At 43.2% G+C, this 14,879-nt stretch overlaps 1 protein-coding gene across 2 annotated transcripts in view; it reads right to left on the reverse strand.

The window, feature by feature from the left end:
* ACO1 (aconitase 1) overlaps positions 1-14,879 on the reverse strand; it is a 40,830-nt gene that overhangs the window by 8,735 nt on the left and 17,216 nt on the right. For both annotated transcript variants that reach the window (XM_042829382.1, XM_042829381.1), the window contains exons 4-11: positions 11,396-11,533; positions 9,404-9,473; positions 9,115-9,298; positions 8,376-8,515; positions 7,290-7,461; positions 6,725-6,825; positions 5,584-5,700; positions 4,162-4,321 (exon numbers count right to left, since the gene is read on the reverse strand). In XM_042829382.1, coding sequence (XP_042685316.1) covers positions 4,162-4,321; positions 5,584-5,700; positions 6,725-6,825; positions 7,290-7,461; positions 8,376-8,515; positions 9,115-9,298; positions 9,404-9,473; positions 11,396-11,533 — 1,082 coding nt within the window. The remainder of the gene's footprint in view (positions 1-4,161; positions 4,322-5,583; positions 5,701-6,724; positions 6,826-7,289; positions 7,462-8,375; positions 8,516-9,114; positions 9,299-9,403; positions 9,474-11,395; positions 11,534-14,879) is intronic.

Genomic DNA, 14,879 nt, shown 5'->3' on the forward strand with positions numbered 1-14,879 from the left:
AGCAGCTGTCATCATCACAATTCATTATTAAAGTGCTATTTTACCAGTCCTTATTTGCAATGTGCATGGAGATGATCTAGTGGAATAGACATGTTGCCAGACACGTATTGATTCTGACCTTCTTCCGCTTAAATGAGTAGTTCATATGTGCTGGCAATGCCCAACAAGTAATTTTTACCTTTTTTCAATTGTAAATGGTAATTTTTTTTCCAAAACACACCTACTTGCATGAGAAAGTATACGTGAGCTCTGCTTTGATCCAGCAGGAGCTCCAGCAGAAAGATAATCATCACACTAATTGGCTTTTTGTCAGCTGTTCGGTACTACTAGACATGCCATGGAGAACTCCCCTTAGAGTACCTTGTGAGAAGGCCCAGACCATTAGACTTGGAGGCCTAGCAGTAGATTATATATCAAAAAGTAGCCCCATTCTTGAAATGGCTGAGGCCACCTAGCTGTCAGAGACAGCTGTTGTAAACTGGAGTTCCTGCATACTCGGTAAACATGAACAAATGATCACACTAAGATCTGAGAGGCTGACAGCCCCTCTGAAAGCTCTGGCTTCTGCTTTCCTGCAAATATCAGCTCTGAAACACAAAATCAAGCTCTAAACCAGGCAAGGAAATGACAGAACTTCAGTTACTCAGAGAAATCTTAATCCAACTCTCACAAAATCAGATTAGGCTGTCAAGGCTACTACAGCATATGCACACTGCCCACACAAACATACAGCCCCCCCATACCATTTAGAGCACAGAACATACTTCTGTAGATTGAAATAACTGTCCGTATTTTGGATTTCTTTTAGCACTGTACGTTTTATTTAAAACTCCACTTTGAATAAGAAATCATCATCTTTCCTGCGGGTATCTCTGAGGGTTCTCAACAAGGTAGCGTATAAACAGTTAACAGAGAACGAGAGAATTATTCTTTCCCTGCTAGACAAGGCCAAAGAGCAAGGCAGCAAAGGTTACAGCTGCTACTGAATCTGAGTGAGTGTGCTGAGATCCTTGGCACTGCATTTTTCAGGCTGCTGTGTATTACGCTGCAGTGAATGCATTCAGAGCACTAACTTGATAGCAACTGCAGAGACTTCTGTGCATCAAACTCAAATTTAAGCATCAAATTTAAGCTAGTAAGCTAATTAGGCCGAAAGACCAGAATCTCCACACCGCAGCAAAGAGAAGTAAAATGCATACCATTAGCCTGGAAGCTAAAGGTTTGGGGAAACTATGCTGCATTGGTGGAACAACTGAAGGATACACCCAGCTAGAACTAAAGGAAAAAAACTGAGCAAAGATGGTCTGCCTGCAGGAAAACCACTTCTCAATCCTCAGAAGAAACACAGCTCAACAGTTGTGATCATTATCAGGATGGACCTGATCCAGTTGTCCTGTTAAGGGCAAGTGAACTGGGAAACACTAACCTTGTTCCTCTCAAAGGTGCAGGACACAGAGATGGCTTGTGGTGCTGCTGGAGCATTGAAGGTGGGAGAAAATAGATCACAAATTTTTACAGATGAAGAGGATAACAAATGTTTACCTCATGTTTCTTCTGAGGAGAGCTCTGGCAAATGAAGTATCTTCTCAGCCATCAGCTTTTCACAGAATCTCTGGCTACTGGTTGAAAGTGAGGAATTTAAGACCACTGGATAGCCTTACTTACTTACTATGCTGCAATCTTTGAATAAATGTCTAAGGTAGAAGTACTGGGTAGGAAAGGACCTTTGAGAGTTTTTCAGACTGAAACCAAGAAAAGCTCGATTCCTTGATTTAATCTGCACAGATTCACCAAAATAAAACATGACTGCAAAAGGCATCCCTCACTTCCTGAATCTCCAGCAGAGGAAGAAGCACTTGCTGCTCATACTAAGGTACATCACTTGCTCCTAAATGAACCACAGTATTCTGGTGGGAGGGATGGCAGGTCCAATAATGTAAGTCTTGGCAACATCGGAGATGAGGACAACAGAAAACATTCTGGTCTTTATTTCTTTCTGTCTGTTTTCAGGTATTTAAAGGTAGCTAGCATTGCTGAGTAGTAGAAACACGGATAAAATATATTTGAGTCGTATCAAATATATCAAAGATAGAAAAATCAGGATATGATTAGCCTGTTTATTCACATATATCTGCAACATATCTTGTTTTAGTCAGCCTAAGGTGTAGCATTACACTGACCAACAGACACTCTAATACCAATACCTGTCTTTAGAAATCTGTTTTAGTTCCTGTATCTTGCTGTCTGTCAACCTCAAAATGATAGCAGCTCTTCTACTTTGCATTTTTTAGTTACTCTTCTACTATAAGCCGTGCTTCAAGAGAGATTATCCACAACTACTTGAACACCGCAAGCCAAGAGTTGCCCAGAAGAGAGATGCCCTGGCTGAGTCTGCCTTGCAGAGAGATCTGAACACAAACCACCTGAGGAGCAGCGCAGGTACCCACCCCACACAGGGAGCAGAGCAGAGCACAAAAGGAGCCTGCTGGTGGCAGAAAAGGAAGAAGGCACACGGACAATGTGGTACACATTGGTCCCCCACCACTCAAGTGCTCCAAGAAAGCCACCACCTGAGCCCCATACAGCACCACTCCAACCCTGCCAAACCCTGCTGCTGCAGCAGGGAGGGAAAAGTACCAGCCCCCTCCCTGCTGCCACCAAGCAGCAGCCAGACCTTGGCTGCTATTCCTGCTCCTCCACCTCACAGTGCTCTGTCTTTCACAGCACACAGTTTTACAACTGGCCCATCACCGTTGGAGCTTCTCCAGCTCCCACAAGCACCACAGCTGCAAGCTCCCTGGGCCACCCTGTCCTTCCTTAATCAATCCTTTTGCAATGCGGGCAGCTGCCATTCTTATGCCACCTGCCTGGCAGCCCTGGGCAACCCAGCACTGCTCAACTTGCACCTGCAGCTCCAACAGGGCAGACACAGGTAATGAGCCTGCACCTCAGTGAAAACAGTGGGGACAGCCACGCTATTACAAGTTCCTAAGTTACTAATTCATAGTTCTGGAAATTAGATGTGTGAGTAATATACCTTCTCAGTCACCATGTCCTTTTAATTTATTTATTTAATGGTTCTGAAAGTGAAATAATGAAAGGGCTTCACCTGCCATGTCCTTTTAGTCACGCTTTCATTAATTTATTTGATAGTGAAACCTCAGGTTGAATTTGTGTTTTGCCTCTCAAGAGGAAGTAGAAGCAATGATTCTAACATCAACTGAACGGCTTTCTGTAAGAGTCAATTTCTAGATTCTTAGCAGTAGAGACATATAAATAAATAACAACAACAACCAAATACTATTGATTTCAAGAGATAGCTTCCCTTATGAACTCTTTTAAGTGATACTTTCTGATTCACACTGCTATCAACCATGAGTTATACTATGGCACTGCTGATCCCTACTGGTGGGAATCTTTCCCATACATTCAATCATTTCAATACTTCTCTTCAATACATCTGAAGATCACCTTAGAGAAACAGGACATTGTTGAAACACGAGCTGTATCTTACTGACAGACAAATGTATAAGGCAACTTGTTTGGTACAACTACCTTAGCTCAAATTTCATCTATTCACATTCACACCAACTGTATTATATGACAGTATTTCAATGGTGATAAACAAGAGAGTGGGAGAAAAAAATTCACTTAGGACCATTTCTTGGATACAGTTCAAGTGAAAACGACAAGGCTCTGGGGGACAGAAATTCCAGAGAGGACATTTTTCCTCATTTATGTGTCCTTACCTACTCTCAGACAATTGTTCAGACAGCTAAGCATATGCTTCATACTCCGCTGATAGATAAGAGCACCTCCAGATTTAAGCCAACAGACCCTTTCCCTGCAGTGCTGACTTTCAGTAGTCCCTCCTCAGCTTCTATCACAGATCTACAGAGCTGTTTTTGTGCATCTAATCAAGTGTCAGAGGTGCTGGTTAATTCAGCTCCAGTTTGACCTGGAGAGAAAACAGTGCAGGAAAAACTTCAACCCATATTTCCAGCTACTATGTCCAGAATTTCTTCTGCTACTCCTTCAGGACTACTCTCAATTCTAGCATGCCAAATGATGAAAACAGAGTTAGGGTTGTCTTTGTCTTCACAACACACAGCCAGAGCCATAGAAAGACTACTGCACATAAAACCGAGCAGATATACTTACCTGCTCCCAGCATGACTGAGGGGTTACTGGTATTAGTACAGCTTGTAATGGCAGCAATCACTACTGAACCATGGGACAGCTCGAAGTCACAGCCCTCAAAGTTAAATTTGACTATGCTGTTGTGTCGATCTGGGGCAATCTGGAATCCTTTGAATCCTTGCTATAAGAGGAAAAAGAAAGAATCAAAAAGGATGCCTCCAATGTTAATAATTTGACTGGAAATCAGCCGCAAACTTCCTGAATGAGAAGTGTGTGCAGTCACACCAGTGCTTGCACTGTGCTGGAGGTTTGCATCTTTGGTCAAAGTGGTGGACTAAAATAATTTCCATTGCTCTATATTCCATTCTCTTTTTACTGGTAAAACAGTCTTCAAAGCAAAAGTGTTTGGGTTTTCTTCCTGCATGAATGTATTCCCCTTTAGTACGCTCAGGTGCTTCTGACCTACTTGCTCTGGATTCCTGATCACATACTGGAAAGCAAAGATTCCCCAAGATAGTCTTGCTACACAGCCTAGTCTGAGATTTTAGGCATAATATGGACAACTTTTAAGCTGCAAAAATCAAAAAACACAAACATATGTTGCAAAATGATTTGAGACAGTTGATAAAAAGCAAGAAGACACTGTTGGCAGCATAAAGCAGTAATTTTAGAGATTTAGAATGATAAGGTCCTTTAGTGCAATTAGAAACGTAACAAATCACTGCAGTTAAAACTTCTTGATTTAAATCACTAAAGTGCTGCACTGCTATTTAGCAGGTAGAGTTATTCTATGAGGTTATCAGGGAGGGGTACCATATCAAGTAAAGATTCAAACTGATTTTGTAAGTTTACAAGTTTGGGCATAATATTTTGAACTAAAATCTTGCTTTTCTTTCAATGACAATTTTTCATTGGATGATGTAGAGAGAAGTCACAATATTCTCTAAATGTCTTTTATTCTGTCACTAACATCAATGTGAAAGAGTCATAGACAGAATTAGCTTTGAACTGCTGAACCTAACTTGAGTAGAGAATGCAAAAATACCTTGCAGATCTCAAGGCTTAACACACTTTGAAAGCCCTGATGTGGAGCTGGCCAGCCATCACACAGGTCAGTGCAGCAGCTACTTTGTCCAAACTACAACAGTACCCAACGTAGCTTTTTTTTAGAGATCCCAATCACACAACAAACCTGCATTAGGCCTAAGACTGGCCTAAAATCGGAAGGAACTCTACTTCAGTAAGACAGCCAACAGTTCCAGGTGAAAGAACGTTCAAAAGGAACACTGACATCATTTTCTATCCTGCCTTCAAACACCAATCAAGCACTTTCACTCACTTCTCAACAGCAAAGCAAGGAACAAACTAGTCAATCCCAGAATGTAGTTCCTAAACTATTTCAGAAGCATACGGTAGTTTGTAGACACATATCTTCCCAGTCACCTTTGCTCCCAGACAAGTCTCAAAGTCCTTCTTCATATCTGACACAGCAACTTTGTCCTGGGGTCTTTTCGGTCCGCTGCAGCAAGGCACAACAGTATGAAGATCCAACTCAACAACCTATTCAGTAAGAACAGCAGAGAGGGATTCAGCACTTATGACAAGCTGAAGCCACTTAAGTCACACGTGAGCTTTGCTTCATTGCTGAATTAATGCTAAGCCTGCACATTGTTATGTTTGTAAGAATCATCAGAGACATATGAGAAGGGAAAGATCAGAAGAGCAGGAACAGTTCTACACTAAGACCCTGCTCACTCCCAGGTGTGGCTCCCAGAAGTAGCCCAATCATTGAAAGCTCAATGTGTGATGGAATCATCTGAACAATGTAGACGGTGTAGAGAATTACATCCTTTCACATACTAGTAACAGGATCCTTTTCAGAAAACAATGCTGTGGAGGAATTCTGATACTGGCATCAAGCAGAACAGAGTACTTATGTGTACCCTAGGGAAAATATTCAGAGAACTATGAGGAAAACAAAGATACTATCATAGTTTCTTATTCCCCACCCACGTTTCAACTTTGTCTTTATAGTGTTTCTTTCTATTTTATTTTTTTTTTTTAATAAGCATGCAAAACTTAACATAAGTTAAAAAATTGAACTAATCTTGAGTCACCTAGATATAGACTATGATCTTGATTTTGTTGCACAGAAAAAAGCTTGTTCGGTATCCAGTTAGCAAACAAAGCTTTGGAGTCTCCTTATCATGCAGTCAAGTAAGTTGCTGAACATGCAAGGGAAAAACATGAGACAAGGCCTACAGAGAACACATCTGCATTATCTTCAAGAGCTCTGTTCATTTCTGGACCAGAGTTCTCAAAAATACATGGAACCAGCCATGCTATCTGCAGCAGGTAAAGTTCAGCTGACAGTCTATACTGATGACCAAATTTTCACATCTGGAGACTCAGCTAGCTGGCTCAATTCAGAACTCAGTGGAATAAGACAGCTGTACAGATAAAGTCAAAGGAACAGAAGGAGGAGTACTCTGATTAGTTTTAGTTACTTTAAAAAAGAGACAACAGTCACATTAAAATAGGGCAGGGCATAAAAAAAAGGAGCCAAAACACAGTAATTTCTAACCTGTGTGAAGTCTGGATCCTGAGAGGAGTTCTTGAAATCTCTCAGCATTCCCACAGCCTCAAGATACTTTTTGGTGCACAGAACTTTCTCTTTATCACGGCCTGTGGCAAAAGCCAGATACAGGAAAAAAAACAAAAACACAAGTGGACCTGAGGAACAACTATTTGACAGAAAGCAAAACAGGCTATTTCACACTGTTGTGAACACTATTCCACACTGCACTGTGCACAAAAGGACTCTTTCAACACATGTACTAGGGACTCCCTAGAAGGAGATTAATTGAGCAGACAGTGGCTTCTGCAGAACAAAAGCAGCCTAGGTTCCTGCTTCTGTAATCTGGACAGCCCGTGTTCAAGGAGGCCTTAGCAGCAGACAGATACAAGACAACCTACAATTCTGCTCTTCCTAAATATGGCTTCTAACACTAAAAGCAAGAAACAAGCTGAATAAGCAAATACATGATAAAAATACATGATAAAAGCTTCGAGCTAACAAGGCTTCACCATAAACACTTTGGGCTTCTATTCACTTTGGCCTTTGATCCATGTCTCTTCCTGTAACTAACCTGTTTGCACCAGGTATCCAATGCTGATATCATCCACTGGGAAATAGGCAGCTGTTGCTCCGTACTCTGGACACATATTGGCAATGGTGGCTCGGTCAGCAATTGACAGCTGGGCTACACCAGGACCAAAAAACTCCACAAATTTACCCACAACTCCAACTTGGCGAAGGTGCTGTTATAAAAATACAGTGACTACATCATCAATAGGTATCAGGAGACTTGAGTAAAAATTCTACACACATTTTAAAGCAGGAAACTATGTATAGTAAACTACATTAGGAAAAAAAAGGCAGAGAGCTGCAAATTCCCAAGAAGATAAAACACAGGCATGTGGTGCTCCTTCTGAAATACTCTGCCTCTCACTTAAATTAGTGTCTATCTTCGAATAACTGCATTTATCCTAACTTCTCTCTCTAAGGAGAAAACAGCGCGCACTGTTTTGCCAGTGAACTCCTGCAGGCAGGGGAACAAGAATAGCTATCCCCACAAGAATCAAACTGCAAATGTTAGAAAACACAACATTTGGATGGACTTAAAAAAAAAAATTAACTTTCCCCAGCTGGAGGTTCTCTCTAGAGCCAGCAACCCATGATGAACGTATCTACCAGACTGCTGAGCTTCAACTCAACATTACCGCTGACTCAGTTAATACTCTCAATTCAGTCACAAGCCACAGAGTGAATAAACATATTATGAGCATGTGAGCAAAATGCCCATAAATCAAAGACCTCAGACTGTAGAACTTACTGTTTTCAGCTTCTACATTGCCTCATTCTAAGCGTGGCCTTCAAAAGAGAGCCATTCTGTTTATTTTGAGATGATAAAGAATTGAGAACTTTGTACAGTGCTGCTCCAAAATGGGCCTACATGTGAGGAATTAAACAGGCCTTTAGGCACCAGCACTCTGCTCTATTTTATCTACATTTTGGGAAACAGATTTGCATAACAAATTTGGGTAGTTGATTCCAATCCACAGAGCAATAAGTCTGAAGCATCAAAACAACTACATGGAAGTGTACACAGGGATCCTAAGTACACAGCACATTTTCAGCAGTAATGACCAAAAAAAAAAGGCATGTTCATTACCTTGGTAATGGTGAGCACTATGTCAGTGGATGTTACCAGGGGCTGAGGGTTTCCTAGCAGCTTATAGCCAACCACTTCTGGAAGCACCATGCTGATCGGTTGGCCCAACATCACTGCTTCTGCTTCAATGCCACCAACACCTGGAAGCAACAGAACTAAACCATCAGACTATCCGAAAGACACACAAGAGTCAAATAAACCTACGAGGTAACTATTTTATGTTGACTTAAGTTGAGAAGGCACACAGTAAAACACGGCTGAGACCTCTCTGACAGATGTTTGTCTTCAGTTTTTGCAAGGCTGTTTTTTTTTGCAAGGTTAAGCTTTAGTTCCATATTTCTAGCCTTGATCCTCGGCCATCAGATGGGATATTAGATAAATCTAAGTAATTCACTCAGAACTTGGATTTCACAGTGAGCAAGCAAAAGTTTCATTTAAAGACATAAACATGCCATGAATAAGCAAAGAACAAAACCCCTCACAGGGCACAGAACATTGGTGTGCTGTTTGTGAAATGTACAGTAACTACTGGTTATCAATCAAAAGCAGACAAGTCGTTTTACAGGAAGGAAAGTTTACTCTACTCAAAGATGTAGGTTGTTCCCTGCCCACGGAATTGGGTAGGAACTAGCTTATCCTTAAGATCCATTCCTAACCCAAACTATTCTATGATTCCATAATTTTGAAGCATACAGACTATTCTGCCAACAGACTATTCACTATGAGCTACTGCACATACCCCAGCCAAGTACTCCCAAGCCATCAACCATGGTGGTGTGTGAGTCAGTGCCCACCACGCTGTCGGGATAGTAGTAGCCATCCTGATCCATCACCACTCTTGCTAAGTATTCCAGGTTCACTTGGTGGATGATCCCGGAGCCTGGTGGAATAATCCTCATGTTTTTAAAAGCCTGAGAGCCCCACTGAAACAAAAAGTAGAGTCAAAAGTTTTTAACACACGTGAGCACTGCAAGAATTTATGTCTGTTCCATCTTCGGTCATGCAAATAAGATTAACTACTTCAGTACCTTTAAGAACTCAAACCTTTCTTTGTTCCTTTCAAATTCCAAATCCTGATTCTTTTGCAAGCTGTCTGATCTGCAAGTGAAAATAATCATCTGTCACAATCAAAAGGATCCACCTGATATGTGTGGTCAAATACGCCAAAATGGTGAAAGAAGAGTTATTAGTTAATTTTAATGCTGATCAATCTCAGCTTTTAATGTCATCACAGCAGCAAAACGAAGGTAATCAAAATTGCTTGTAAGGTAAGCAATATTGCTTATTTAAGAAGTTTAGTTTAAATCTGAGCACTGGTCTGCATATCATACAGATGGTTGGCTTGAATCTTGTATTTTGGGAAAAGGGAGACTACATCTGCATCAGAGCAATGTGAAGTTTTCAAAGCCTTGATAAATACAAGGAAACCAGAAAAGCAGAAAGGCGAACTGGAACACAACTACCTTGCAGTTTAAATTAAGCAGTAGCTACCCCCATGCTTTAAGACAGAAAGGGTTAACAAACTTTCCACTTATACCAGCTCCCTAACCTAGGGCTGAAGAGTTTGAAAGAACTAACGCCCAGAACTGGCCAATATTCTCTCCACACCTACAAGGTCCTAGTAGAATCAGAACAACGCTGGGACAAAAAGTAACTATCAGCCAAAAATTATCTAAGTAAAGTCCTGAGTAGGACTGATAAGATGAAAGTTATTAAAGTAGACAGGAAAAGTGATCAAAACAGTGGGAAAGTGGGGGGAAAAAAAAATTGTACTATTTTCCAAAGATCTCATAAAACTGATGCAGATGTCATTTACAAGTTTTAAAATGTTAGGCTTCTAGTTTATTTAACCGCTGCTAAAACACCCACTAAACTCACTGGTAAGTCTCATTTTTAATTTTGTGACTGTTTCTAAATTCTTCAGTGTTAAGATTCACAATAACCTCCACAAAAATTTGAAGGCAGCTTATTTTTGACAGGAGTGTATGTCAAAATATTTTGCCTTTTTTCTCCCATCAGTTATGAAACCGAAGCAGTGAGCTCGTGCCTCTATAAGCCTTTAGCCAAAAATATTTAAAAAAAAAAAAAAAAAGGAAGGAAGAAAATGGTTACATTTAAAACTTTCCATCAACATTCCGCTCTGAAATAAGCTCTATGTTACATCTCTGCTCAGAAGTTCATTATTTTTGCTTAGCAGAGCCCCTGAAATATTGGCGCTGCTAAAACGTTCTTTTATTTCTGCTTTTTATTCTTTTTTTTTTTTTTTTCTGTAATTTAAGAGGCCTGCTTCAAAACTATCTCTTACAGAGGGCAATAAATACAGAGCATTTCTGCAGGCAAGGCAATTGCAGACCAACAAACTTCAGAAGTTTGGTACACAGAAGGAAACCACAAAGAAACACGCACTGGCAAGATCTGTTCCAAAGAGTATTTTGGTAGACTCGTGTTTACATATCAAGGTAAAAGGAACCCTCTGTAAAGGTCTTAGATTTAACTGTGAGTCTACGAGCATCTGTCTGCCTGCAGCACATTCAGGATCAGCCTGCATTATGTTTCTTTCCTATACTTTTACCAGACATATTAATCAATATCTTGTGCTCTTCCCTGTGGAGGCAGAGAACCAGCAAACAGCTGGTCAGGGCAGCTCAGGTCTGCTGTTACACAAATAAGGAAGAAAGGAGACAATCTTGCCTCTCCTTTCCACGAAGCCCCAAAGGTCAAAAAGTGCAAGTGGAAAAAAGCTATTTCTGAACAACTAATAATAATGCAGTATTATTATGGAAAACTGTGATCACCAGAGGTCTGGACTGAGCCTGTTTCTACTGACATTCAGTCCAGGCTTGTGTGGCTGAGAAAGGCATCACAGAAAGAATAACATTTCTATTTTGTTCACAGCAACTGATGCAACACTTTGACTTCATCATTTCTCAAGTTCTACAACGTTCAAATGCTTAGAATATCACCAATTGCATTACCAGCTTCCTAATATCAAGAAGTAAGAGATGTTTTGAGATTCTTACCGCCTGTTAAAATCAACCTGGATGGAGTGATCTATCACTAGATCAGCAGGACAGATAGGATTGATTTTTTCAGGGTCCCCACCAAGTTTCTTCACAGCATCACGCATTGCAGCAAAGTCAACAACAGCAGGTACCCCACTACAATAGAAGATAATTAGGCAATGTGAAAGGAGGAAAAAAAAAGGCAAAACAAACTCAGCCAAAGTCCTGAAACTCAGAAGAGATACCTGAAGCCACACAGGAAGCAAACTATGGTCTCACCCTAAGTCTTGGGATCATTACTCTGCTTCAGAGACAGTATTCTCTGTACTGTGTCCAGTTTTGGGCCCCTCACTGCAAGAAAGATATTGAGGCCCTGGAACGTGTTCAAAGGAGGGCAACAAAGCTGGTGAGGGGTCTGGAACACAGGGCTGATGAGGAGAGGCTGAAGGAGCTGGGAATGTTCAGCCTGGAGAAGAGGAGGCTCAGGGGAGACCTCATTGCTCTCTATGACTGCCTGAAGGGAGGCTGCAGTGAGCTGGGGGTCGGCCTCTTCTCTCGTGTCATCAGTGATAGGACCAGGGGGAATGGCTTCAAGCTACGGCAGGGGAGATTCAGGCTGGACATGAGGAAGTATTACTTTTCAGAAAGGGTGGTCAGGCACTGCAATGGATGCCCAGGGAGGTGGTGGAGTCACCGAGCCTGGGGGTGTTCAAGGAAAGGCTGGATGTTGTGCTGAGGGACATGGTTCAGTGGGAGCTATTGGGAATAGGTGAACAGTTGGACTGGATGAGCTTTGAGGTCTTTTCCAACCTTGGTGATTCTATGATTCTATTCTTAGACAGATGAATTCAGAAGAACAGGAGAGACTGAACTGTATCTGCATTCTGAGTGCTGTAACAATGAAAAACTAAAACCAAAACTCATCAAAGTTCATCAGGGAGATTAATATGGCTGGGACTCTAGAAAAAATAGTTCAATTCAGCATTCCTTTGGGTCCTTGAATTTGTTTCTCTTCTTTTGCTCTGTTCTGCTCTCCTTCCCAGTACGCTTTAAAGAAAAACAAAAACAAAACAAAAAATTTGGGGCAGGCAGAGCAAAAAAACAACTGTGTCCTTCTTTCCATTCTCTGCTATGTTTATCAGCTGATTTCAGGGCAAAGGCCATCTCTTCCAAGGTTTGTAAAATGCATGAGAATCTTCTTCCTGATTGGAGGACTGAAGTCCCTGGGGGACTTCAATTATGCAGATATTTGCTGGAAAAGCAATGTGGCCAGGCACGCACGGTCCAGACGGTTCCTGCAATGTGTTGATAACAACTTCCTGACGCAGGTGGTTGAGGAATCGACGAGGAGAGGGGTACTGCTGGACCTTATTCTCACTAATAGAGAAGGGCTTGTCAGGAAAGTAAAGGTCGGGGGCAGCTTGGGTTGTAGTGACCACGAGATGGAGGAGTTCAAGATCCTGAGTGGAAGAAGTAAAGCAAAAAGTAGGATTGCTAGCCTGGATTTCAGGAGAGCCAACTTCGATCTCTTCCTGGACCTACTTGGAGCTATCCTGTGGGCTAGGGTGTTAGAAGGGAAGGGGGCCTGTGAGAGCTGGTCGGCATTTAAGCAGCTCTTCTTCCAAGCTCAAGATCAGTGTGTCCCTGTGAGGAAGAAATCGGGGAAGGGTGGCAGGAGAGCTGTGTGGATGAGCAAGGAGCTCGTGCACAAACTCAAAGGAAAGAAGAAGGCCATGAAATGTGGAAAAAGGGTCAGAGCACATGGGAAGAATACAGGAATGTTGTCAGGGCCTGCAGGGATGCGACGAGGAAGGCTAAAGCCCGCCTGGAATTGAATCTGGCAAAGGGGACAAAGGATAATAAAAAAGGCTTTTTTAAGTACGTTAACAGTAAAAGGAAGAGTAGGGACAATGTGGCTCCCCTGCTAAGTGACGGGGGTGTGCTGGTAACAGGGGATGCTGAGAAGGCAGAGATACTGAATGCCTTCTTTGCTTCTGTCTTCAGTGAAAAAGCTCCCCCTCGGGAATCCGAGACCCTGGAGGTGAGTGAGAGGGTCTGGGGAATGGAAGACCTCCCTTCTGTCAGGGAAGAGGTGGTCCAGGAGCGCCTAGGCAGCACCAATGTTCACCAATCCATGGGACCCGATGGGGTGCATCCATGGGAGCTGAGGGAGCTGGCAGAGGTGATTGCTGAACCGCTTTCTATTATCTTTGAGAGGTCTTGGAGGACGGGGGAGGTGCCTGAAGACTGGAGGAGAGCCAGTGTCACTGCGGTCTGCAAAAAGGGCAAGAAGGAAGATCCAGGCAATTATAGGCCAGTCAGCCTCACCTCTGTCCCTGGAAAGGTGATGGAACAGCTGTGCTGGATGCCATCTCCAGACAACTGGAAGAAAAGGAGGTGATCAGGAGCAGTCAGCACGGGTTCACCAGGGGGAGGTCGTGCTTGACCAACCTGGTAGCCTTCTATGATGTTGTCTCTGGCTGGGTGGATGGGGGGAGAGCAGTGGATGTAGTCTACCTTGATTTCAGCAAGGCATTTGATACTGTCCCCCACGACATCCTTATAACAAAGCTGAGGAAGTGTGGGATAGATGAGTGGACAGTGAGGTGGGTTGAGAACTGGCTGACTGGCAGAGCGCAGAGGGTCGTCGTTGGCGGTGCAGAGTCTGGTTGGAGGCCTGTAAGCAGCGGTGTTCCTCAGGGGTCTGTGCTGGGTCCGGCCTTGTTCAACATCTTCATCAATGACCTTGATGAGGGGATGGTGGCCACCCTCAGCAAGTTTGTGATGATACGAAGCTGGGAGGATTGGCTGACAGCCTGAAGGCTGTGCTGCCATTCAGTGAGACCTGGACAGGCTGAGAGCTGGGCAGAAAAAAACCGGATGAGGTTTAACAACAGCAAGTGTAGAGACTTGCATGTGGGGAGGAATAATTGCATGCACCAGTACAGGTTGGGGGATGAGCTGCTGGAGGGGAGCTCTGCAGAGAGGGACCTGGGTGTCCTGGTGGACGACAGGTCGGCCATGAGCCAGCAGTGTGCCCTTGTGGCCAAGAGGGCCAATGGCATCCTGGGGTGCATTAAAAGAGCGTGGCCAGCAGGTCGAGGGAGGTGATCCTGCCCCTCTGCTCTGCCCTGGTGAGGCCTCATCTGGAGCACTGCGTCCAGTTCTGGGCTCCCCAGTACAAAACAGACAGGGATCTCTTGGAAAGAGTCCAGTGGAGGGCCACGAAGATGGTGAGGGGCCTGGAGCATCTCTGCAATGAGGAAAGGCTGAGTGAACTGGGTCTATTCAGCCTGGAGAAAAGAAGGCTGAGAGGGGACCTGATCCAGGTCTGTAAATATCTGAGGTGTGGGGGGCAGAATGGCGAGGCCGGACTCTTTTCAGTGGTGAGTGGAGACAGGACAAGGGGAAACAGCTGGAAACTGCAGCACAGGAAGTTCTGCACCAATGTGCGAAGGAACTTCTGCACAGTGAGGTGAGGAGCACTGGAACAGGCTGCAGG

This window comes from Centrocercus urophasianus, unplaced genomic scaffold (genome assembly GCF_019232065.1).
Source record: "Centrocercus urophasianus isolate 14NV4802_14NV808 unplaced genomic scaffold, USGS_Curo_1.0 seq_31, whole genome shotgun sequence".
Lineage (NCBI taxonomy): Eukaryota > Metazoa > Chordata > Aves > Galliformes > Phasianidae > Centrocercus > Centrocercus urophasianus.